The 24,174-nt window shown below is 42.5% G+C and overlaps 1 protein-coding gene across 1 annotated transcript in view; it reads left to right on the plus strand.

The window, feature by feature from the left end:
• Window positions 1–21,527, plus strand: part of ANAPC1 (anaphase promoting complex subunit 1) — a 34,446-nt gene extending 12,919 nt beyond the window's left edge. Inside the window, exons 20-46 of the mRNA XM_009885996.1 lie at window positions 1,531–1,609; window positions 1,717–1,755; window positions 1,861–1,929; window positions 2,062–2,240; window positions 4,940–5,154; window positions 6,415–6,533; window positions 7,074–7,345; window positions 7,650–7,884; window positions 9,065–9,156; window positions 9,336–9,470; window positions 9,636–9,718; window positions 9,871–9,949; window positions 10,570–10,644; window positions 11,338–11,414; window positions 11,648–11,738; window positions 11,831–11,884; window positions 12,188–12,381; window positions 12,758–12,844; window positions 13,392–13,509; window positions 14,368–14,445; window positions 14,883–14,950; window positions 16,601–16,739; window positions 17,131–17,217; window positions 19,136–19,231; window positions 19,578–19,776; window positions 20,276–20,410; window positions 21,412–21,527. Of these exons, the coding sequence (XP_009884298.1) occupies window positions 1,531–1,609; window positions 1,717–1,755; window positions 1,861–1,929; window positions 2,062–2,240; window positions 4,940–5,154; window positions 6,415–6,533; window positions 7,074–7,345; window positions 7,650–7,884; window positions 9,065–9,156; window positions 9,336–9,470; window positions 9,636–9,718; window positions 9,871–9,949; window positions 10,570–10,644; window positions 11,338–11,414; window positions 11,648–11,738; window positions 11,831–11,884; window positions 12,188–12,381; window positions 12,758–12,844; window positions 13,392–13,509; window positions 14,368–14,445; window positions 14,883–14,950; window positions 16,601–16,739; window positions 17,131–17,217; window positions 19,136–19,231; window positions 19,578–19,776; window positions 20,276–20,410; window positions 21,412–21,527 (3,210 nt within the window). The remainder of the gene's footprint in view (window positions 1–1,530; window positions 1,610–1,716; window positions 1,756–1,860; window positions 1,930–2,061; window positions 2,241–4,939; window positions 5,155–6,414; window positions 6,534–7,073; window positions 7,346–7,649; window positions 7,885–9,064; window positions 9,157–9,335; window positions 9,471–9,635; window positions 9,719–9,870; window positions 9,950–10,569; window positions 10,645–11,337; window positions 11,415–11,647; window positions 11,739–11,830; window positions 11,885–12,187; window positions 12,382–12,757; window positions 12,845–13,391; window positions 13,510–14,367; window positions 14,446–14,882; window positions 14,951–16,600; window positions 16,740–17,130; window positions 17,218–19,135; window positions 19,232–19,577; window positions 19,777–20,275; window positions 20,411–21,411) is intronic.
• Window positions 21,528–24,174: the final 2,647 nt, after the last annotated feature.

Raw genomic sequence — 24,174 nt, forward strand, 5'->3', positions numbered from 1 at the left:
GAGTGAAGGGTCCCCAGTGGGAAGCCAAAACCAGAGGATTTAATCGTACTGTATGGAGCAATGGGGGCATACTGTAGGGGTACTGAGCCTGTGATAAAGGCTGTAGCTGTGCTGTTTGGAGACTTAGGCACCTCCAGGTGTTGCTGCTCCATACCAAGTAGACCTCATCTGTCTGCATGAAATTCTCTTGACTATCCCTGCAGTGTAGTAAACTGTGCAGTGTCAACCTCCCCACAGGGAGAATAATATGTATTTAGCAGAGAGAAATCCCTGTGAGTCCTCTCCTCTCTTTTATTACTTTAATATTACTGAAGGGTGTGGATGGGTTTTAGCAGGTGGGAGGAGGTATTTGAGGTTGGGAAGGAGAGCTCGTGCGTGCAGAGTGAGTAGCCTATGCTTCACTGCTTATGTTTTTTTTTGTGGTTTGCAGTAGTGGCATGTGCAAAGTAATAATGTAACTTAAAGCTAACTGTATTTTGTGACTGAGAATTTCCCGGCTTTCTTCTTGGGCATGTATCAACATAAATATTTAGTCGCATGAGTAGTCATAAGTGCTGATGTTATCTTCTGGTCAGCGTTTGTGGAGAAAACATGCCAATACAGGGTTCAGAGTGGAGGTGTTGAGCTTGGGGTGGCTGAAGAGCAAAACAGGGAGGAGAGACTCTGCTCTGACCCAAGTGTCCAAGATGAGTTGCGGTGTCTCTGATATGAGCTGCCAGGAGTAAGCCTGTCCTCCGCTTCAGAGTGTGGACGGTTGAAGCAGCGGCACCGAGATTGTTTAAAGTGCTGATGCTCTCACTTAAAATCTGCCTCTGCATTCAGGCTCTGAAGAACTGTAGCCTTTCCCTTGGGCTGTCACCTGTGTCTGTCCATCCAGCTCTGTCTTTTCTCCTACCTCTGCGTGACTTGCCTGTGCAGCGGTCAGAGCTGGCATGTTACCTGAAAATTTTAATGAAGAACACAAAAGACTTTTACCTGTGTGTTTTGCCTTTGGCATGCCAGCTTGTCTGTCAGTATCAAAAAGTAAATAGGGTGGCAGATCACTTTGATTTTGCTGGCTAGATAGCCGAAGTGGACCCGCTTTGAATGGGAAAGAACTTTTCACCTGGAGCCTTCACAAAGTAGCCAATATTCAAGATGTGGAGAAAACTAAGTGAAAAATGGTGTCTGTAGAAGATGTGTGTGTTTTGCAAGAGAAATAAAATGAAATGTGAAAAACATGGGAAATATACTAGGAACGTGTTTTTCTGTTTAGAAGGTCTTTCTCTTTTTACCTTTGAAACAATTATTAGGGGAAAAATTAGTTAACTGTTTCAGGGTATTTTTTTTCCAAACTTCAATATAGAAATCTAAAGCATAAGAGTTTGCTGCTTGCTTCAGTTGTTTCAATCTCCTTTTACTAACAATATTTTCATAATAAAGCTGTTGCATTGTTTGTTATTAATGTTATCTTCTGTCTGTTTTGACAGGCAGTATAGCAATAGGTGCACACTAAGTAACTGTGTATTATGGTGTCTCTTTCCTATCCAGAGTGTGGCTCTGTATATACTTGGTGATGAGAGTGCTGTATCTAATGAAGCCTCCCATTATTTGTACAAGATTACATCAGGTAATGATGCTTTGATGCCGTCATAGTGTCTCCTAGTGTCTTGTGCGTGTTGTGTACTGTCCTTTTGCTTGGAGAATGTGGAAGTAATGTGGCCTCGTCTTTCCTAGGACAACGAAAACAGCAAATAGAACAGGATGACAATCGGTATGGGGTTTTTTAGTATTATTTTAAACTCTTGAGTTTCTGACTTTCTGCAGAATTTTGGGCTAGCTTTTATTGGCTTTGCCTTTATTCCCCTTAATTTTACAGACGCAGTTTCAGACACAGCACATCTGTTTCCAGCCTGGCTGAAAAGTTAGTTATTTGGATGACTAATGTTGGTAAGAGCAGCTTTTGTCATTGTGCAAAATGATAACAATTCTAAGTAACAGTCTTGTGCTTGCATAATAGAAAATACACTTTATCTAGTTGTGATAAAACAGTTTGGGTTTTTTTTCCTCACTAATTTTAAGGTTTCACCTTAAGAGATCTGGAGTCTCTCCCCTTTGGTGTAGCTCTTCCTATTAGAGATGCAATATATTATTGCCGAGAGCAGCCTGCCTCAGACTGGCCAGAAGCAGTTTGTCTCTTGATTGGGCGCCAGGATCTTTCCAAACAGGCGTGTGAAGGGAACCTGCAAAAGGGTAAATCTGTGAGTATGGGCATAAATGGATTTCGTGATACTGGGTATTGCGCAGAGCACCCTGTTCAGAAACTTCCTCACCATCTGATGATGCTCAGAGCATCAGAAGGTGCAGAACTCAAGACTGAGGGCAACACAGGGTTTACATGCATATGAGGGTATCAGTATGAAAACCAGCATCCGGCACAGGAAGAATACATGCATAGCTGTGGAAACTATCAATATAAAACAGATTTTAAACTTAATTTAGGCACGGTGCTCAAAAGTTTTGCCTACAGAGCTATTTGATTGCCTCTGTATGTCCTCCTTCTCTCCAGAATGGCTGTACCTTTGAGAGGTGTTAGGGAGGTTTTGGTACCCCGTCCACAGGCTCTACCATCAAAACAGCAGTGGCACAGGGAGAAGGAAGTGGGTATTTGTCAGTCTGGCTCCTTCTTGGGTTGGCATGGCTGGCATCTCCCTCTCCTCTGGAAGAACTGGATTGCTTTCTGAAATACGCTTGTCATATTTCTCTTTTTTTCTCAAAAAGAGTATAGTTATTTGTATCCCAAAGTAAAATGAAAAAAGGGCGTGGTGTTTTTCTCGAACATTTTATTCTGATGGTGGGAATCACTAGCATCTCATAGAGTTGTAGCTCACCTCAATGTCTTTTGTTGAGGATGCTCTGGAAGACAAAACTCTTGAAAGCTGGCATGCGTAAAACGCTTAATAGCAGCAGATTGTCTGTAGTCTTTTCAGAAGTCAGGAAGAGGGATTTGTAGTCAAATACATCTTGGTCAAGATCCATTTTGCTGTCTTAGCTTTGGAAGTGATACTAAAATTATTCCAATTTCTTATAGCAGAGGCTTCACAACTAACTACGTATCAAAAAAAGTTAATTAATCTAGCAGAAAAGTAAAACGTACACATTCAAATCCCATGTCCCTCCACTCATTAAAAATCCATTTTATTTTCTGCTTGTGAAGTTTTGCCCAACTGTAACAGTACTGAATCTTAAAATGATGATAAATTTGATTTTATCACTTACTTTGTAACAATGCCTCGAACATATGTTGCCTTAAAAGGATAAAGTGATCTTCAAACACCAAATTGTTTGTCATTTCTCAGGAGGGCAGGGTGGAGTTTCCTGTTTCAAAACGGACGCTGCCTATATGGGTGGTGCAGTTATGTATTGAGATTTAGTGCATATTTATCAGAAGAAATTGGTTTTCATTCATCAGCTGTTAATTTACTTGCACCCCTGGTGTCATGTGTTACCAGTGAGCCTTAGGAAGACCCTGTGTTCAATCTCGTTTGTGTGATTCTGTATCTTTCAGCTTGCTGAAATTCTGAGATATAGAACAGGAAAAATTACCAGTTGAGAGAGAGGTGTGGGATTTTTTTTTCCCTAGATTTATCAGCAGTATTTGTCGTCGCTTGCCTTGCTATTTTTTAAATTAATCTCTCATCTATGAAAGACGAAAAAGAAAGAGGAAGATGCTGGCCCACTTTAGGGTCAGTGTCCGGATTATTTTGTCAGACTATAAGGAAGATGTATATTCTGCAGGAAAGCTTATTTCTGCAGAACTCTTTAAAAATAAAATGAACCATACTTCATATGGAGTGACAGCCTTGTCTGAAGCAAGTGTAGGCCAAGCAGATTGTGGGCATACTCTGTTGCGTCCTGACCTATGCTATCATTGCTATTCTTGTCGGTGGTCCTGTGCATCACTTGTGTGATGTGAATAAACAGGGGAGGACAGTGTCTCAAATGAGGGTTTCATAAATCTTGTGTAGAAAGAGGGATTTTCCACAGTGCTCCTAAGCAATTAAATGCTTCAGTATTTTTCTGGTCATGTAACTCCGTTGTGGAAGTTCAAAAAATGTTCTGGGACTTTGGTGAAACCCCAGTTGGCTGACAGCAACAAACATGTGGAATTTACTACCATGCAGGCTGTTTATTTTAATACATAGCTTGTTTTTTCCAAGGTTGTTGGGAGGGGGAATCCAAATTAAAGCTCCGATTCATGAAAACATTAATGGTTAGAAAAATAGCACAGGTTTTTGAACAGAATATGCAGAACAGCACTCCTGATTGGATTGAGGGTCAGTTGGTACCAGCACTTCTAAAAGCAGGTTGTCACTAGGGGACTGTGTCTGTGCCTTCTGGAGTTTAACCTCCGTTTTAATATACATCAAAATGCTCATCTAGATTTCTGTTTTTCACTGCTGAACTTGAAGAAAAAAAGCACGTATGTTTTCATAGCCGTCATAGATAATTGTGTAGGCAGGGAGGGGAAAGCCCTTTCCTACTACTGCTCTGAAACAAGAAAAAGTTTTGAAAGAAAGATAACTATTTTTCATATGTCACCTCTTCAAGCTCCCGCTTGTCAGTCCTTGCTCAACAGCCTTTGCTACATCTTTGGTGTATCTGAGGTGTCATCTCCTTGTGTCTTGATAGTTATTTATACCATTTAGGTGTGCAAAAACAGTTGATTACAATGTTCAGAAGTCCTTGTGGCCTTCTAAATGAATGTAAGGAGTGGGTGAACAGTGTTGTTCATGACTGCACAGATCTCAGTCTATTCTATTTACAGACCCATCTCAGAGCAGTTAATTTTGGTGAGTCCGTCCAGATTATGGTGCTGGAATTTGCTGGCTTTCTGACAGTTATCAATATCCATATGCGCTACTGGAAATGACTTCTTTGCTTTCTCTGTCCCTTACAGTCTGTGGGCCCAGTACTGTCCTCCGATATTCCCTCTGAAGAGGATGAGGATGGTATGAATGACATGAACGAGGAAGTGATGTCGCTAATATGGAGTGAGGATTTGAGAGTGCAGGAAGTACGCAGACTCCTTCAGAGTGCCCGTCCTGTACGTGTCAATGTAGTGCAGATGCCAGAAGCTAGTGACCATGAATACATAGAAGAGAAAGAAAACCGGTAAAAACTGTCTCTGTTTCTAGCAGTATTTGTTAGCATTTCACTCAGGTGAAAAACTGTTTGAATATTTTTGGTGGTTTAAAGTTAAGTATGTTTAACTGAAGAGTGCAATATATTTTAGTCTGAACTGGACATTGAAGTACACAGGCGTGAGTGAAGGACACACAGAGGAGGGTTGGATTTCATAATCCAAGTCTTTGAAGCTCAGTGTACGTCAAAACTGTTATATTTGAGTTGGAGAGGTCTCTGGATTGGAGCTGTGTATGGGAAAGATTGTTAGTTTGAACCCCAGATAGCATGTTGAGATCAGTTGGGGTTTGAAAGCAGATTGTAGCATTTTTTTTCCACCTAAAAAGTATGAAATATAAGCAGGACCTACTCTATAGAGAAAACGCCTCTGTAGAGAACAAAGCATCGTCTATCCCCTGCCTAAAGCTGCAGAGCCCCTTGTTCAGGGCTGGTCTTGGGTCTAAGTAAGGCTTGGGTCAGGGGACCTAATTAATTCTACAGAAAACAAATTCACTGTCCCATCCCCCTATTTTGAAACCTGCTATTGGAGCTGTTACATGCCCAGTGGCCTCACAATTTTCCCCATCCTGCTTCTTTATTCAATTATTTTGAGGGTGTTAAAAGTATCTTCTTTAAAAAACAAAAGAAAAAAGCAAACTTCAGAGCATCATTAACATGCAAAACACTCTGCAGAAGTAGGAAGCTAAAGAAATACATCAAATTATTGTCTGATCTAACAAGCTGAGTAATCTAACAAGTTTAGAAAGTGTTTCCAGAGTAAATCATAGAGAATTGTGGTCAGCATTCTTGGAAGCACATCATTAATTCTGTACACAGGTTATTACTAGATGTGATCACTAGTCATAGCAAGATCCGATACAGCAATCAGCTTTGTTTTGCTTTCTCCTTTCACCTTGTTTCTGATATGGCTGCTAAATTGTCTGTAGCACAGATTTGTTTAACTAGCACCTAGCTTTAAGGGGAAAATAGTGTCAGGTTTCAACATGATGCCAGCTAAAGTATATCTTTGGGATTAATCTTGTAAGGACCAAAGATTTCATTCAAAAGTTTGGCCTACCATAAGAGGAAAGACAACATGGTATCTCATAGTTTGGGGGGAAAAAAATGGTGTGTCCAGTGCCTGTTGTCTGTAGGTTCATTTTATATCATGTAAATACATATATTCCATGTATTTGGAAAAATTTTCCATATTAAGCAATTGGCTTGGTTTTGCTTTCATCTTCCCAACAGGTTGTTACAGCTGTGCCAGCGAACCATGGCATTACCTGTTGGACGAGGAATGTTCACTTTGTTCTCATATCATCCTGTTCCAACGGAGCAGTTGCCCATCCCTAAGCTGAATCTAACTGGTACGTTAGTCAGTGTTTTCTTCCGAAGAAATTCAGTATTTAATGGAACATAACGCAGTTTCTTTCAGTTGTTATCCCATTTCTTCCTGAACCTCTTGTAAATTTTGTAGTATCTTCTGTGCCTTTCTGCAAAGAGTTTCATAGCTTAACTGTGTTTTTGTGAAGAAGTCAGTCTTTGATTTTTGAATCTGCCACCTACTAGTTTCTCCTCCTGGAATGGTCAAGGCCAGTGTTACTATCTAACACTGAGACTTTGTATTGGGTATATTCTGAGAAGCAGAGAGAAGTGAAATAAACTGCCTAAGGACACACAGCTGGCCCGTGTTGGGGTCATACAAGTCCACATCACTCATTTATCTAGTATACTGTGCTTCTGTCTTCTGACATGTCTGAAGATACCTGAGGCTGTCTCACATCAGAAGAGTTACCTAGCATGCTGTTAGTGTTTATTCACGTGGCAGCCAACTGAAGTTGAGGACTGTTTCTGAAGTGGTTTGGATTCACCTAATTGCTTTTAATGACTTTTTTTGTCGTGGGCAGGCCGTGCTCCTCCTAGGAATACCACCGTTGATCTGAACAGTGGGAACATCGATGTGCCTCCTAACATGGCTTGCTGGGCCAGCTTTCACAACGGGGTAGCTGCTGGCCTGAAGATAGCACCAGCTTCACAGATAGACTCTGCTTGGATTGTCTATAACAAGCCTAAAATTGCTGAACTGGCTAATGAATACGCAGGCTTCCTTATGGCTCTCGGTCTCAATGGGCATCTCACAAAACTTGCCACGCTCAATATACATGACTACCTAACAAAGGTGAGACCTTCTTTCATAAGCAACAGAGAGAAATATCTATAGGAAAAGCAAGAAAGAAGAGTCAGCTGATTTCTTTGAAACGTTGAATTGGAATTCCTAGTGTGGGAGAACGAGAGTTGCTTCATTCATGTTAGTAGTACAGGACTTTTTTTCTATTTTAAAAGTTTTCAGCAGTTTTATCGCTTAATCTTTCCATATTGTGCACAGCTCATTGAGATAGGTGAATGGAACACTGGGGCAAGTGTTTTTCCTTTTCTAAACATGCCTGCTCTCTTTGGTCACTCATACTTGTTTCCTTTCTCAGGGCCATGAGATGACAAGTATTGGACTGTTGCTCGGTGTTTCTGCTGCCAAGCTAGGCACAATGGATATGGCCATTACGCGCCTCCTCAGCATCCACATCCCCGCCCTCCTGCCACCAACTTCAACAGAGCTGGATGTCCCCCACAATGTGCAGGTGGCTGCTGTGATAGGAATAGGACTTGTCTATCAGGGCACTGCTCACAGGCACACAGCTGAGGTTCTGCTGGCTGAAATAGGTAGGTGCCAACACTGGAAAAAGTGGCATGAGGACTGGGAGAATAGCAACGAGCGAATGATTTGCACAATGCATCAGGGAGCTGAGAATTTCTCCGTTTTTAACTCTACATTTGCCACCGCAGTATTCACCTCTCATTTTTCAAAGCCCATCTTCTGTTTTCAGAGGAACAGGAGTTACTTTGAACTGTGTGTTTGTATAGCATAGAACAATCATTGAATTTGGTAGAAATGTAGCAGCATCATTGCTGGACCTACATACTTCTTTCCATCTGGAAACTTTGTCTGGTAAGAGCTGGTCTGGGGTTTCTGGGATTGCCAGCTACTTGGTAAAAGGGCTGCAGTAACTACATGTTCCTTCTGACCCAGATGCCGTATCTGCAGGGATCCTGACCCTCTATAGCTTTTGAGCAGATCTGTTGCACACTGTATACCCAGTGCATCTGATGCTTCCCAGACATTTGTTTCTCATACCTGTCTGTGGAGCAGCTGCCACTGTAGAAACCAAAGACGGAGGCACTGGGTGGAGAAAAAAACGCTTTCCTCTTGCAAGGACAGTCTTTTTGTCTCACTAGGTTGGTGGAAGTATAGCCATTGTGTCCTAAATTCTGTTCTGGATTTTAAGGCTTTCTAATGAGTGGTCTTTAAGAACTGATTCTGAACAGTGAATTTCTGATCTGAATTGTGTCCTCATTCTGTGCACGGTTTTTCTGATTTTATTTGTAACAGTTAGGTTCTTATTCATGTTTGTATGTAACTTTAGTTAAAAAAGACTGTGTGGTTTATTAAATGGGGTAAATTTTAAGGGTGAAATTGTATCTGTTTCTGGTAATTTGGTATGTGCAATCTTTTCTAGCAAAAGCTTTTGAACTCTGCTGAAAACATTTGGATAGGTTCAGAGGTCTTAAAGTATATGCAGTTGTAACATCGCATTTTCACTGTCTCTTTCAACTCCAGACATATCATTTAGCAATATATACTGCTTCTGGAGGGGTCTTCCATTTGGTGATGAATGGGTTAAGTGATAATTATTTCTAATTCCACTCAGAACTTTCCTGAGAAGGGACGAGGGACGGATTTTTTTTTTTTTTCTCATTTCATTAGGAATGTAAGTCTTAATTAAACAATGTTTACTTAGCTGGAATTTTAAAAGATGAATTTCACTGGTTTTGTTTTCTCCAGGACGTCCCCCTGGACCAGAAATGGAGTACTGCACAGACAGAGAGTCCTACTCGCTTGCATCTGGGCTAGCCTTGGGCATGGTTTGCCTAGGGGTAAGTACCTCTCTTCATTTCAACTGCAATCAGTAGAAGAATCATTATATATTGGGGTGGGGTAATAAGAGCTGTTTCATCCCTGATTCCCAACTGCCTTTTGCCAAAAGCTTTTTTTTTTTTTTTTCCTCATATTGGAAGGCACTTCCATATTATTTCTTCTCCTCTTCGTTCCTTAGCATGGCAGTAATTTGATAGGCATGTCAGACCTCAATGTACCCGAGCAGCTTTACCAGTACATGGTTGGGGGCCACAGGCGATTCCAGGCAGGAAGGCACAGAGAGAAGCACAAGTCTCCTAGTTATCAAATCAAGGTACGTGTTAATGATTTTTGCTTATTTAAGCTGAAATAGCCATGGCTAGAAATCTGAGAGGTGTGTGTCTCGATGCACCAAGCGACTTTGAATGCATGTGCACATCGCTACAGGCTGTTGTCTTCCTAGTCAGCTGGTCTGAAAGTGTGCTTTGTGTTTTCACAGGAGGGAGATACCATCAATGTGGATGTTACTTGTCCGGGCGCCACACTTGCGCTTGCTATGATCTACCTAAAGACTAATAACAGGTATTAACCTTGGAGTTGCTCAGCCATTTTGCAGTAACTTGTGATAGGAGTTTAAACTGCCATAATGTTGGCTCTGCTTTGTGTGGCTTACTCAGTTTTGTGTGTTGCTGAAATACGATCTGGAAACCCTGTTCCTTTACTGTGTGTTGCAGATCCATTGCTGACTGGCTTCAAGCACCAGATACCATGTATTTGCTGGACTTTGTAAAACCAGAGTTCCTTTTATTGAGGGTAAGATTTGCTTTTGTTTCATTTTTTCAGTATATTTAATGATACAAAAATATATATTTTAAAAAATTTTGTAATCCAGTCCAGATGCTATCAAGTTGAATGCTTTAGATAGCTGGTAACCCTGTTGCTTGCCAGCCAAACGCATACCTTCAAACAATTTCTGCTTGTAGTAAGGCAGCTTGCATGTCATGCAGCAGTAAAAACAGAATTTATTGAGAAATATTTGAATGGTACATTTCATGTGGAATGTTAAATTAAATGTTTAGGTAAATTTTTATAGCTTTTCCCAAATTAATTTCACAGATAAAAAATAAGTTAGGCCTCAGCATCTGTTCTAAGTACATTGTGAATTTTCATCTCAGTTTACCAGCTAAAGATGCAGACCTTGCAAGGATTTATTCTGTATTCTTTTTTCTGCAAGCAGAATTTGCATCTCTTACAAGAAATTACAAAATCGCTTTTATTTTTATGAAGGCTGAGAAACAGTGAAGAAGCTGCTAGTGGGTAGTTGGATTGTCTGCATTTCTGGATGCATTTGCTACAATAAAAAAAATACCATTTATGTTTGTGTTGGGTTTTTTTTTTTCTTCCTTATGTTTTGGCTCTCTCACTTTTTTTAGACCTTGGCTCGATGCCTGATTTTGTGGGATGACATCTTGCCTAATTCCAAGTGGGTTAATAGCAACGTGCCTCAAGTAGGTATTTACACTTAAAGTGTTTACTTCCTAATTTTACATTTCACTGTGTTGTTCTGCGTGTGAATATTTCCTTAGTCACAGGAGCTGCACAAGAAAATGTATGTTAATCGTGTTCACGTGACAGAAATGATGGTTACATTGGATTCCTGGACCATTATGGAAGCACTGGAGATTCCCATCCTGTCATGCTGGAGAGAGGAGGGGATTGAGGAGGGATGCAGCCATTCAAGACATAAAATGATGCCAGAGAGAAAGGGATTAAACTTTCCTCTGCATTGCCCAAGCAAGAAGCCAGGTGCAAAATTGCTGCAAGGAGGTTTCACTTGAGCATTACAAATAACTTAGGTATTTATCTATCAGAAATACAGGATGCTGATGGACTACATAGCCTCTTGAGGTCTCATCCTGTTCTGTTTTCTCTCATATTTGAGTACATACAGTAACATTGTGTTTCTGACACAGTCTTGCTATTGTTTTAGAAATCTTTAAGGGACCGGATCCAGGAGCATTGAAAGGTGTCCCTTTTGGATCCGAAGTACAATGGAGCAATAGCATGTGGAAAAAAACCCAGCTTTTATATGCCTCTCAAACAAACCTGTTTTGTATCCCTTATGAACCCTCAATGCCCAGAATTTCAGTTAATTAATCAGTTTCCCCTGGATTATTTTTTGTCTGTTATGCTTTTTGTAGATCATAAGAGAGAACAGTATATCTCTTCATGCAACAGAGTTGCCTTCATCTGAAGACCTGAGTTTAGAAACACTGGCGTAAGTAACATGTAAAAAATTAGTCTTCTGAAAAATGCAGCTATGCTCTTTATAGAGATATCAGTATGCACAAAAGCCTCTTCCTTGATATTTAGGGAATTTTATTCTCCATTTTCTGTAAAGGATAAGTCTTTCTTTTCAATTTTCCCTTTTTTTAATTATAAAGGATTTTGATTATTCAGATGAGGAAAAGAGAAGCATTTAGTCACTTCCTGTTTAATGTTGCTTATTAGGCAAGCTCATGTCTACATCATTGCTGGAGCATGTTTGTCACTGGGATTTCGATTTGCTGGTTCAGAAAATCTGGCAGCATTTAAGTGCTTGGTAAGAGGTTTTGGGTTTTTTTCCTTCAGTTTCCATAGAGCTGTAACTTATCTTTTGTATCTGTATTTAGTATGCATTTCTTTTCTTTCCAGTACAAATATGCAACAGATTTCCTGAAGTGTTTGTCAGCACCAACAGCTTCGATAGTAAGTCCTTTCTAGTTTTCTCTCAATGAAAAGGAGACTTTATGCATAACATATTTTGATTACCCTCACCAAAACCTTAATGGAAACAAAACCATCCCTTTTACTTTTCTATATTACAGACTGTTTATAGAATGTGGCAGGGCTGTGAATCATTTTTGTTAAGGACTTTGCTGGTTCTCCACTCTCCCTCTTTCTGTGGAATGTGGTTTTCGAACTCTGGGGTAGAAAGCAGCACTTTAGACCGACCAGAAGCGTGCATTTGACCACAGAAGTGTAATAATGCCTTCCCTATTCTACTTGAAGACAGGTCACTATAATCTTGAAACATGCTTGAGTGTCTTGTTGCTGTCTCTTGCGATGGTGATGGCTGGCTCTGGAAACCTGAAAGTCCTTCAGCTTTGCCGTTTCATGCACAAGAAGACAGGCGGAGAGATGAACTATGGGTTTCACCTGGCTCACCACATGGCTTTGGGGCTTCTCTTTCTGGGAGGAGGAAGGTAACTTGCCATTTCCAAAGGCAGGTTTTTTCTTCTTTCACCTCTCCTGCAAAAGCTGGAGCAGTGTGCAATTTACTTGCTTTTTTTTTTTTTTTTAATAAAAAACAGATACATAAAGATGTTTTCTATTACAAATGAAAGTCCTGTTTTCTAGATATTGCATTTCTCGAATGCCATAGGAATGTTTCTGGCTTGTGTTTATTTCCTACAGCTACATGTTTATTTTGACTGCTGTAGGAACACATTTGTAAATTCCTTGCTTGTTTGCACTTCGCTACTGTCCTTTCGTTCCCTGGGACACCAAAATATTTTGAACACCTTTGCTAGTGGCCAGCATTTATTAGCACTGAAAATAATAGATAATGTTTTTCTACAGATATTCGCTGAGCACTTCAAATTCTTCAATTGCTGCTCTCCTTTGTGCTTTGTACCCTCACTTCCCTGTTCACAGCACAGACAATCGGTAAGGGTTTACTAGGGTTCATATTTGCTTAAGCTGAATCATCTTCTTACAACAGAGGTTATCTAGAGGCAAATGATCTAGAATTTTTACCTGGACACTCTGTAAACAATTTTTTGAAGTTTTTTAAAAAAATAAATAAATAGAAAAATGGAAAGCAGAAGAAATAAGTGAAGATGCAAGATGATGGTAGTGATCTTTTGATCAGTGAGGAAATGCAAGCAGGTTTCCTGAGGCTCTGTGGTGTACTCCTGTGACTTGACTGTTCCAGTTTGCTCAGCTGGGAAGATTTTCATGCAAGATCTGTCCATTTATGACTCTTAATCAACTTTAGTTATGATTCTTTAAGTCCTGTTCTATTGGCTAACCCATACATGTTAAAAAAAAAAAAAAAAAAAAAACCAAACCAAACCCCCTACTACATTACTACAAATTTCTCTTTAGTTTAATCAATATCTGTATTTGGGTATTGAGCTGTGTGTAGTTTGGTATTTGGGTCTTATTCCCCGCCTGTACTGCACAATGCTGAATTCTTTATTCCCACACACAGGTACCACCTTCAGGCTTTGCGTCACTTGTACGTGCTGGCAGCAGAACCAAGGCTCTTAACACCCGTTGATGTGGATTCAAACACTCCTTGTTACGCGCTGATAGAGGTTACATACAAGGTAATTTGTCTGGGAGGCAGTAAGAAGCAAAGGCTTTTGAGAAGGTGTGGGAGACAACTGAAGACTCCGATATACCAAAGGCACGCTATTTTCATTGTTGTGGCCAGCAGCCTTGGGTTTGTTTGCAAGTCATGGTGGAGACAAGCCAAATTCTACGCAAATAATTGAAGGGTTTTGCTCAGCCCACTCACGCCTTACATGTGCTTTGATGTCACCTTGAGAGCAGAGTACAGGACAAGTAAAAGGCACCACAGAGTCTTCAAACAGTCAAGTGTGTAATGACTGACCCAGGGTCATCGTTCTCTTTCTAAAGAGGAAGGACTTTCAAAGGCACAGAGGCTGCTGGAACCATCCGTGGTTTTAAAAGCCTTCTCCTAATTCTGCTGAAGCAGGCAACTTGGTGTTTCTCCTTGGTGCTTACATTATGTGTCCTCTGGGGAAGAGTCCTTTCTGCGGGATTTATTTTGTACATGCTCGTGTGAGACAGGTGGTGCTCACGAAAGGACTAAAGAAAGGCATTTTAGGGGAGAAGAGGTGGAGCATGGATCCTTTGTGGTTCCGCCAGAGTTTCGCATGTTCATAATATAGTTTACTTCTCAAACCTTTAGATTTTTGAGTTGAAGTGTGCCTGACTTGCACAATGTTATGTGTTGATCCATCCATGGGAAATATACCTTTAATTTAGGCTTGTGTTTCCTGACATTAAAGGCAATGCTAAGTCATGTATTTACTCAGAACTCAGGAACAGAAACTGACTGACTACTGCCAATGGAGTTGTTATAAATGAGATGCACGCTTTCTTTCTTTTCACATGAAAATGAGCTTTACTAATATGTGAACACTGGTGGTATTTTGAAGGGCACACAGTGGTATGCAGAAGCCACCGAGGAACTGATGGCACCCACGCTTCTTCCAGAGCTTCACTTACTGAAGCAGGTAAAGGAAGTCTCCATTTTTAATGAGGAATTTAATCGCCCAGTTTGGGTCAGAAACAGTGCAAGAACATAGACTTAGTGACTTTTCTTTGATACCCTGTCTAGCCTTAGCCAGACTCTGGACAATGCTGTCCCATAGTAATGGCTCTGAGGACAATTCTGTCACTATGGAGCATATGTTAAATTATGCCACACCCTTCTCTTCAGTGTTGATCCATAACACGTTCAAGATCTGGTGTAGTAGGGAGTTCCCTGTGCCAGAAAGCCTCATTGTAGGAGAGACAAAGCTAGGTGCTCTTCCTGAGTTTTTAGGGTGTGTAACACTATAAAAGGGCACATGCCCTTGTAAGGGCCTAGAAAGAACTGTAGACTTACGTAGAAAACTCTTAATTTTATGATTTTGGTGGTATCTAGTAACAAAAATGCTTACATTGACAGATCAGAGTGAAGGGACCACGGTACTGGGAATTATTAATAGATTTAAGCAAGGGAACAAATCATCTAAAGTAAGTATTCTTTATAATGCTTAACTGAATAATGACCATGTAGTAATATTTATTTTTTTTTTTTAAACCTCCTGTACTTGTAACACCTACAGTTTGGAAAGAAGTCTGGTTTTGATCGGTTCACTGTTGTGCATTTGACAGCACTTTAGGGTGAAGAGAGAAACTGCGTAGTTGGTTTCACCTATTGATGTGAATAATTCATGCAAAAACAGGGCAGGGGAAAACCTGATAGTAAAAACCGCAGATATTGGCAGCAGGATTGAGCAGTACCAGAAACCATCTTAAACTCGTGGTTTTAGTTTAGTTTTGAGTTGATATGATGTCATGTTTCCCAGACTGTTGATACAGTAGTTAGCTAACTGTTACTGCTTTGTGAAATACTATTTTTCTCATGTTACGTGAAGTATACAAAGTACTGCTTACTGCATTTTAACTCTCTGTCAGGCAACTGTGAAAAACAGAAATTTTACCGGAATGCAGTATCTGTGGGTAAAATCATTCTCATCTTTGCACTTAACAGCCTACCATGTAACTTGTTGCTGTGAGTAGTATAGAAGAAGCCAGCTGCTTCTTTCATCAGTAACACGTTTTTTTCTAGTTAATTTCAATGCCACTATTGAGATTAAATTAGGCACTACAATGCAGCATCTACTGGTCCATGTCTTTAAAGATAACAAACAGGACTGAGGCGGAGTGCAGATTCCTGCAGATCAGGAGGCACTTACTGATTCATCTGCTGCACCAGCGCTGGCAGAAGCCAGCTTTGTTCTCCTGGGTTGAGCCTCTGCCGCACTTGAGCGCTTGTTTGTCCAAAAGAGCCTTCCTGTGCTGCTGCAGCAGAAACCAGCGTGGGTGACTGAGGAACTTGCTGCCTTTGGGACTCACCTATGCTCTGGGTCTCCAGATGCTTCGAAACTGTCGGCTCTCGTGTCACAAAATCTTGTCCTTGGCCTTTTAAAAAGGGTAGGGACCTGGCTGGCAGTGTTTTGGAGATAAATGCATGTGTGAGAAATAATTTTCCCTATCTTACTACATGTGAATTGCTGGTATATTGTTATGCTAAGCAGTTAGTTTCAATACAGATAATTTAGTTATTTTAAGGATGCCCAGTGCCTACAGTTAATGGCGCAACTGATACTCTAAACATGCAGCTGCTTTGCAATGGTGTAACTTTGAACTGCTGCACATTTCTGCTTGTAGGCTTGGTCAGGAATAGTGGGGTTTTCTTGGGTTTGTTGTTTTGTGTTGTTTTGGTTTATTTTTTTTTTTTACACGGAGAGCGGACCATCACAGCACGTTTTTAAATCTGTGGATACCAACTTGCATGGTTTTCCTTGGTGCTGGAAGCTTGTCCTAGAAGAGTCTAACAAGAACCTGCAGTGGCTTCAGGAAGTTATATCCCTTGTATCAGTAGGGCTCATCCCTTTTTTGTCACCATTGCCTGCCATCGCATCACCGTTTGATAGCAGCCTGCCCTGAAGATACCGAGACTTCTGTGTATATGCAAGTGGGGCAGGGTTTAACTAATCAGGACAAGACCTAAGGAGGAGTATTATTGCATATGAGCTGTTGGAGTTCACATTTCCTTTATAGGTCTGCCTCATTGCGTATATGTATCAATTCAAGTAAGCACTGCTGTTGTTATTTCAGATCAATTCTTTCAAAGGGCGGTGTCTTGTACGTGAAGCTGAGAGCTGGGCAGCTCTCCTACAAGGAGGACCCAATGGGCTGGCGCAGTCTCTTAGCACAGACTGTTACTCACCGAAACTCTGAAGCTCGAGCATTCAAGGTATCGCTCCCAAACTGTTTTCCTGCCAGGAATGCTGCTTCTAGAAAGGCTGAGGCAAGCACAGCAGCTCGTGCTGTGTTACTCATTTCCAGCACCTAGCTCTGCCACATGGTTGTGAGTACTGAAGTGACTTGCTTTGCTTGAGGGAGAGGAAGTCTGGTGGCTTTCACAGGGCATGCGATGAGCTTAAGCCAAGGGCAGCTATGTGAATGTACGTTTGTCGTGGGCAGGCAGAAGCGTTGGACACATTCTGCTCATCATGTACTTTATGTAGGTTACAGTCTTCTCACTTGTGTGCTGGGGAAAGAAGGGTCGGGTATAAATTGCTACTACACTTGTGCAGTAAAACCAAAAAGTTCATTTTAAGAGTATGTTTTAATCTGTTTTTTAGCCAGAAGCAATTTCAGCTTTCACTTCTGATCCTGCTCTGTTTTCATTCGCTGATTACTTTTGCAAACCAACTGTGAACATGGGCCAGGTATGATTATGCTAGTCCACATCTAGGCATCATAGTTTCTTGCTTGCATGAATAAAAAGTGGGAAAATGCTACGCTAAACTGAGGAACAAAATTCAGTCACAGAATCACAGAATAGTCAGGGTTGGAAGGGACCTCTGGAGATCATCTAGTCCAACCCCCCCGCCAGAGCAGGGTCACCTACAGCAGGTTGCACAGGACGGCGTCCAGGCGGGTTTTGAATGTCTCCAGAGAGGGGAAACTCCACCACCTCTCTGGGCAGCCTGTGCCAGTGCTCTGCCACCCTCAAAGGAAAGAATCATAGAATTGCTGAGGTTGAAAGGGACCTTTAAGATCATCAAGTCCAACCATTAACCTACCCTGACAAAACCACTTATAAACCATGTCCATAAGTACCACATCTACCCTTTTTTTAAACACCTCCAGGGATGTCGAATCCACCACCTCCCTGGGCAGCCTATTCCAATGTTTAATAACCCTTAATGTTTAATAAAAAAAACCTTAATGTTTAATAAAAAAAATATTTCCTAATATCCAATCTAAACATCCCCTGACATAACTTGAATCCATTTCCTCTCGTCCTGTCACTTTTCACCAGGGAGAAGAGGTCAGCCCCCACCTCTCTACAACCTCCTTTCAGGTAGTTGTAGAGGGTGATAAGGTCTCCCCTCAGCCTCCTCTTCTCCAGGCTGAACAACCCCAGTTTCCTCAGTCGTTGCTCGTAAGACTTGTCCTCCAGACCCCTCACCAACTTTGTAGCCCTTCTCTGGGCACACTTCAACACCTCAATGTCCTTCTTTTAGTGAGGGGCCCAAAACTGAACACAGTACTTGAGGTGAGGCGTCACCAGTACCAAGTACAGGGGGGTGATCACTTCCCTAGTCCTGCTCACCACACTATTCCTGATATAGGCTAGGATGCCGTTGGCCTTCTTGGCCACCTGGGCACACTGCTGGCTCATATTCAGCCAGCTGTCCGCCAACACCCCCAGGTCCTCTCCTGCCGGGCAGCTTTCGAGCCACTCCACCCCAGTCCTGTAGCACTGCATGGGGTTTTTGTGACCCATGTGCAGGACCCGGCACTTGGCCTTCTTGAACCTCATACTATTGTCCTCAGCCCATCGGTCCAACCTGTCCAGATCCCTCTGCAGAGCCATCCTACCCTCAAGCAGATCAACATGCCCGCCTAGTTTAGTGTCATCTGCAAACTTACTGAGGGTGCATTCGATCCCCTCATCCAGATCATTGATAAAGATATTAAAGAGAACTGGCCCCAGCACCGAGCCCTGGGGGACACCACTTGTGACCGGACACCAACTGGATTTAACTCCATTCACCACCACTCTCTGGGCACGGCCATCCAGCCAGTTTTTTTTCCCAGGCTTCACTTTAAAGGAGCTCCTTCTCATGTTGGGATGGAACTTCTTATGTTCAAGTCCTTCAAGTAGTGGGGACAGGGAATATTCTAAGAGATGTTCTGTAATACAAAAGTGTAAAACAGCGTTGACCTTACAGTTTTTATTGGGTTGGTTGGTTGGTTTGTTTTTACCATTGGTTACATCACAGTTTCCGCTAGCTGTCTACACCAGTTGTGTTCATTACAGAGTGTGTTTAACAAATACCAAGAGCCCCCTTCGGTGTCCTGAAGCATTTAAGTGAAGTCACTGCAGACGGCTTAGGGTGTTTTGCACTCTTTCTCTGCACGAAATGACTTCAGGGAGGGAGTAAAATGCAGCTGCGTTATGCCTAGTTTTAATAAGCCCAAGAATGAAAGTAAGCTGTGTAGCACGGTTAGCTATCACTAATTTATGTAATGCCAGTGCATGGGTTAACTTTAATGGAAGGAAACGTGAGCAATGCAGGAACCTGAAAGAAATTGTATCTAGCATGTGTGCTTTGTTAAACATGTGTCTTTTATCAGAAACAGGAAATCCTGGATCTTTTCTCCTCAATTCTTTATGAGTGCGTTACCCAAGAAAATCCAGAGATGCTGCCCACGTACATAGCAATAGATCAGGTGGAGTAAACACTCTTTTCTTTTTTAAAGCTACGCTTTGGCATAAGAGTTATTGTTCATTGCATGTGATTTTTGTAGAAGACAGAAAGGAAGATGGGGAGGCATATTAGTGAGCTTACAGGGAGATGGCAGAGATTTTAAAAGCAAATTGAAAAATAATCTAAGCTAATGAAAACCAAAATTACACCAGAAACATTAGCTGGCAGGTTTTCTCAGTAGGTGCTCAGAAGGGCAGCCCTTGGCAAGGCAGGGTTTAGGATTCATTTACTTCATGTTTATCACAGCAGCATTTCTTTCCTCCTCTGGTTCACGTTCTCACAGTCACTTTGTATTTCCCTTCCGCTAGGCTGTGAGGAGATTAGAAAGAAGAGAAATGTCCGAGACGTTTGAGCTGTGGCAGATAAAGCTGGTGTTAGAATTTTTCAGTTCCAGAAGTCACCAGGAGAGGATGAGCAGGAATCCAAACCGAGGACTCTTCATGAACTCTGAATTTCTGCCTGTGATGAAGTGCACTATCGATAATACTTTGGATCAGTGGCTTCAAGGTATAGAGAAGATAACTTTAATCCTAGAGACATGATCGCAATTCAGCATTCTTGTCTTATTGATCTGGGTTGATTTTTGCCTGAAAAGTCTTGAAAAATGGTAACTGAAGGGAAGGTGATTGCATGTTGGCATAAACCAGCTGGTTTTCAGTTTAGCATGTTTGGCGTGAAACATTGACTGAAGAATTATGTTTGGCTATATTGGTGGGCAATTTAGTTAACACGGAAGGTTATGCTTCCCAGAGAAAATGCATTCATAATAATCACACTGTGGGAATTTTCTGGGAGCAAAAGCAAGGGGTGACCCCAGCAGAGAACAGGGTGTAGGGTGGCCATGGCAGAAGGAGGAAGGTTTGCAAATAAACCCCTAGCCTACCTTCTGGGGGGAGATAGAGACTTTTTTCAGTGGGCTGCTTCTGTGGAAATACTGTTGTCTTGCCTTTCTGTTTCCTCCTACAAACACTCCCTAAATTTCATCAGTGTGTCCTGTATATTACAGCTGGAGGGGATGTCTCTCTGCATTCCTACCTAAGTGGGCAGCCCACGGAGGAATCTCAACTGAGCATGCTGGCTTGCTTTCTTATTTACCACTCCGTCCCAACACCAGGTCAGCTGGCAGCTGGAGGCTTGGAAGGTAAGACTGGAGTGCAGGACAGCACTCTGGACTTGCATGGACAATGGGTTTGGCCTTGCACACTAAAATATCCTGTAAGTTATGTGAGAGCGTGCTTTTCCTCTGAAAGCTGTTCCATTGATTTTTATTCTTTGTCTGAGTCTCGAGTCTGGACCGAAAAGGTAGAAACTTTATGCAGGACTAAAGAAGCCAGAATTAGCCTTTATAAAAAAGACTTAGCTCTTTCCCGACCTGCAGGACCACATAAGGTGAGCTGTGACAGGGGAAGGTGTTCTTCTTGTTGGGCTAGCCATATACCAAATGTCCTTAAATCTCTTTCCTCTAAGTACCTAGTCAGAGCGATCACCTGCTCTTCTAGGTTTCCAGTGGTAATCTGATTTGTGATCCAGGGAAATTCTGGGCCCTTTCATTCAGCGGCTTTTCTCTTGCCCTCCATCAGCTCAGCCTGGGGATATGCCAGTGCTCCTCTGTTTGCCTAACCTATCTCAGGTTGCAAAAGAAATGCAGCTGGGCTTTGATTTGGGGTTCTCTGTGGCTTGCTTAGGGGTGTGACATGACCGTCATCACCCCAGTGACAAGAGGAATCCGTTGCTGAAGGCTTTGTGGAGGCCACAGCCCCTGGCCCAGGAGTCCTGTGCAGGCAGTGACACCCTCAGCGTACAGGCTAATGTCTCTCGTCTTGGATGTCTTCCAGTCAGGTGCCTGAGTATCTGTTCAGGTCAAAAGGCCTTTATGGAAATCCTGACTTTCTCTGTGGTCTTTACCTGTTACATGCCTCCATTCTGAGAGTTCCTGCTACGTTGACTGAATTTGGGGTTTCTTAAAATTCTAATATAAAAATCGACTTTTTAACCAGTGTTGCAACAAAATGAATAGCAGTGAGCGTGTCTCCAGAGATACAGCCCAAACACTGGCTGCCTCTCCTTCCTCTGACGCTTCTTTTATTGGGCAAGCGTTACACCAATACATGCTCATTTTCTTTCTTTCTTTAATCTTTTTAGGAAGCACAAACTTCTCTGAGCTGCTTTTGAAGTTCAAGCAGTTGAATATGCCCGTTCGTGCGTTGCTAAGGCTCGCTCCTCTGTTGCTTAGAAATCCACAGTCCATGGTGCTGTAGGTCCACGGCAGTCGTTCTGTGGGCGGTTGCTGAACGAGAGAGCTCGCTCTGTGGTGGTTCACGTTTTTCGAAAACCTACCGGTAAAATGTACTTGATTTTGTAATTTCTCAAACAACGTAAACTTCAGACTTGTCCCCCAGATGTGGTGACTATGGCCAGGAGTTATTTATAAATTGTTAGAATGAATAATAAAAAAAAAAAATTGTAAAAGTGAACTAATAATAAATTTACTTTTGTAACTAAGGATTGTTTACAAATATGTCTTCTGTGATGAATTCTGAAAAGACCTTGGCTGGGAACTTTGTTTTTATAACTTCTTTGCTTGCGACGTGTCTTAATGCAGTTCCAGGAGGTACTGTAGATTTTAGGAGATAGGCAGCCCAGGAGATGCCAAACTTGCTTTTCCTCTTGGGTCTCAGGCTGGGAGGGAGAGCAAGCCACCTGCCATGCCGCTCACATGGTGCCAAGTATGCTTTTCAAGAACTGGCATCATCTTTCAGTCTCATTTATGTGATTTTTTTTTATTTTTTTTGTCTCATAAAGGCTACTGTATATCTCCTCCGTAAGCGTACGCACTCTGTAAGTATAAATTGCTCTGCTCCGACTCATCCACGACATACTTACTACTGCACTGTTTACATCTTTTTGTTGTTTTTTTTCTTTTTTTCTTTTCTAATCTTTGTTCTGCAATTAGTCAGTGGCTGCTGAGAAAACACCTGCCTCCACTATGTTACGTTATGTCTGGGCAAGAACTGAAACTACTTACAGGCAATTTAAATAATTGGGCATTCATTTGTGTTTCCTTCATCTCTGCTATGCTGCCTTATGTATTTCCCCAGAGCACTGAACTTGGAGCGTGGCTGGTTCCATATTTGTTCCGGGCAGCCCAGGCACTTAATTTTTCATAAAATAGGTGGAGTTACTCCAATAAAAGCAGCCAGAGGTTGAATGATTACTACTAGAAAAGCAGTCAGAGCCAAGCTGTTGGACTCCGCTTATTCTGAAGTTTCAAACTTGATCTTATTCTGTGGGACTTGTACTGATTCTGATCCGTCCGTCCCCCCTGTTTTTTTTTTCCCCGAACCCTCAAGTAGAGGAGCCAAAGGATTTTAGAGAGGGGACAAATAGACGGAGGAAGACAACTAATAGTGATTATGAAGAAAGGACCTTCTAAATGTTATTACAATGAATGTTTAATGTGTGTTAACCAAGGTTTTGAGTCACTGAAGATATTCTGAAGGAAGGACCATGTGGCGCCCGTAAAGAATCCCAGCCCTCACCCCTGTTTTTTAAGCTGTTCGGAAGCTGATCTAATTTCCTTGGGCACCCACATAGGAGAGTCAGTGTGCTGTCTCGGGGGAGCTTAAATCTTTAACCAACCTGATGGACAAAGAGCTCAAAGGCAACTGCTTTGGAGCCATAGCTCGGACACCGGCCCTTGAGCTGTCCTGTTTGTAGGTTGCGGGGCTCTCCGCGTTGGCCATGGGAAGTGAGCAGATGGGTTTTCTCTGCAAGCAAGAGCTCCATCGGGCAACCTGGGGCTGACGGTCTCCCATGTCCTGCTGCTGGCTCCAGGTCAGGACATGGGTTGCAAAAAAGGATGAGCCTGACAGGCAACACGCTCGTGGGTGGAGCAGCGAGGGCAAGAGGAAATCGCATGTGTCCTGAGGGGAGTTCCTGCGCAGAGTGCACAGGAGCTGTCTCGGTCCCAGGGGTGAGTTGAGATTTTGGAAAGGAGAGGGAGCACCTAGCAGTGGCCCTCTGACAGCTGGAGCCTGGAGATATTGGGGTTGTCTGTTAAAACAAAACAACACCTATTCCAAAGGTGCCTTCTTTGTTGTGGGAATTAAAGAAATGCCTTAACCCCACTTCTGCCACTGGGAGCCATGAAGTCTAACCGGGCGCTCCTGCCTGGTCCTCCCCTTGGGACAGCGGTTCGTGCTGGGTTTGGGAGTGTGCGTATCTCCTCCCTCGGCTGCAGCTTGGGGAAGTTGTTTTCTTCCTTCTAAATTGGAAAAATGTGAAGCGTTAAACATTCACTTCCCAAAGCGAATGAAACTGCTTTCCCCGCTTTTCTGAGGGTGAATGTTTTTAGCCTCCTGAAGCCCCTACCGCAAACAGAACAAATTGCACAGTGACTTTTTTTGCCCCCTGCACGCTGCAGGAGGAAGAGCAGAAAATGCAAATGCTGGATGTTGAATGAAAAGCTGAGGAACCCGAACTGAGGGTTTACTAATGCTTCTCACTCTCCCGGCTGGATAAATGGGGTTTTGCCCCACGTTCAGAGGAGTTTTGGACAGCAGTGCGGTGCCTGGGCTCTGTGCTCCTGCTGCCGTGAGCCTGATGCTGCCTGGTGGCTTGGGGAAGCTGGAAGATGAAGATGCATTTGACCAAGAACAAAACGAAAAAGCAAAGCGGGCTCTAAGCAAGCTCCTGTGAGGATCTGCGAAGTGCGGCTTTCCCGGGGCTGGAGGAAGCGCCTCCCCATTCAGCCGGCGTTAGGATGCTTCGCAGGTCCAGCCCGACACCGGTCACACAACGTGCCCAGGGCACGGCTCTTCCACCGCGGCGGTGCCCTGCCTGCCGTTGCTTCAGCCTCGGGGGTAGGAAGGAGGGCGTGTGGGGGTGCGAGCCGCTTGAGCGGCA

Source organism: Charadrius vociferus, unplaced genomic scaffold, assembly GCF_000708025.1.
Source record: "Charadrius vociferus isolate BGI_N301 unplaced genomic scaffold, ASM70802v2 scaffold455, whole genome shotgun sequence".
NCBI lineage: Eukaryota > Metazoa > Chordata > Aves > Charadriiformes > Charadriidae > Charadrius > Charadrius vociferus.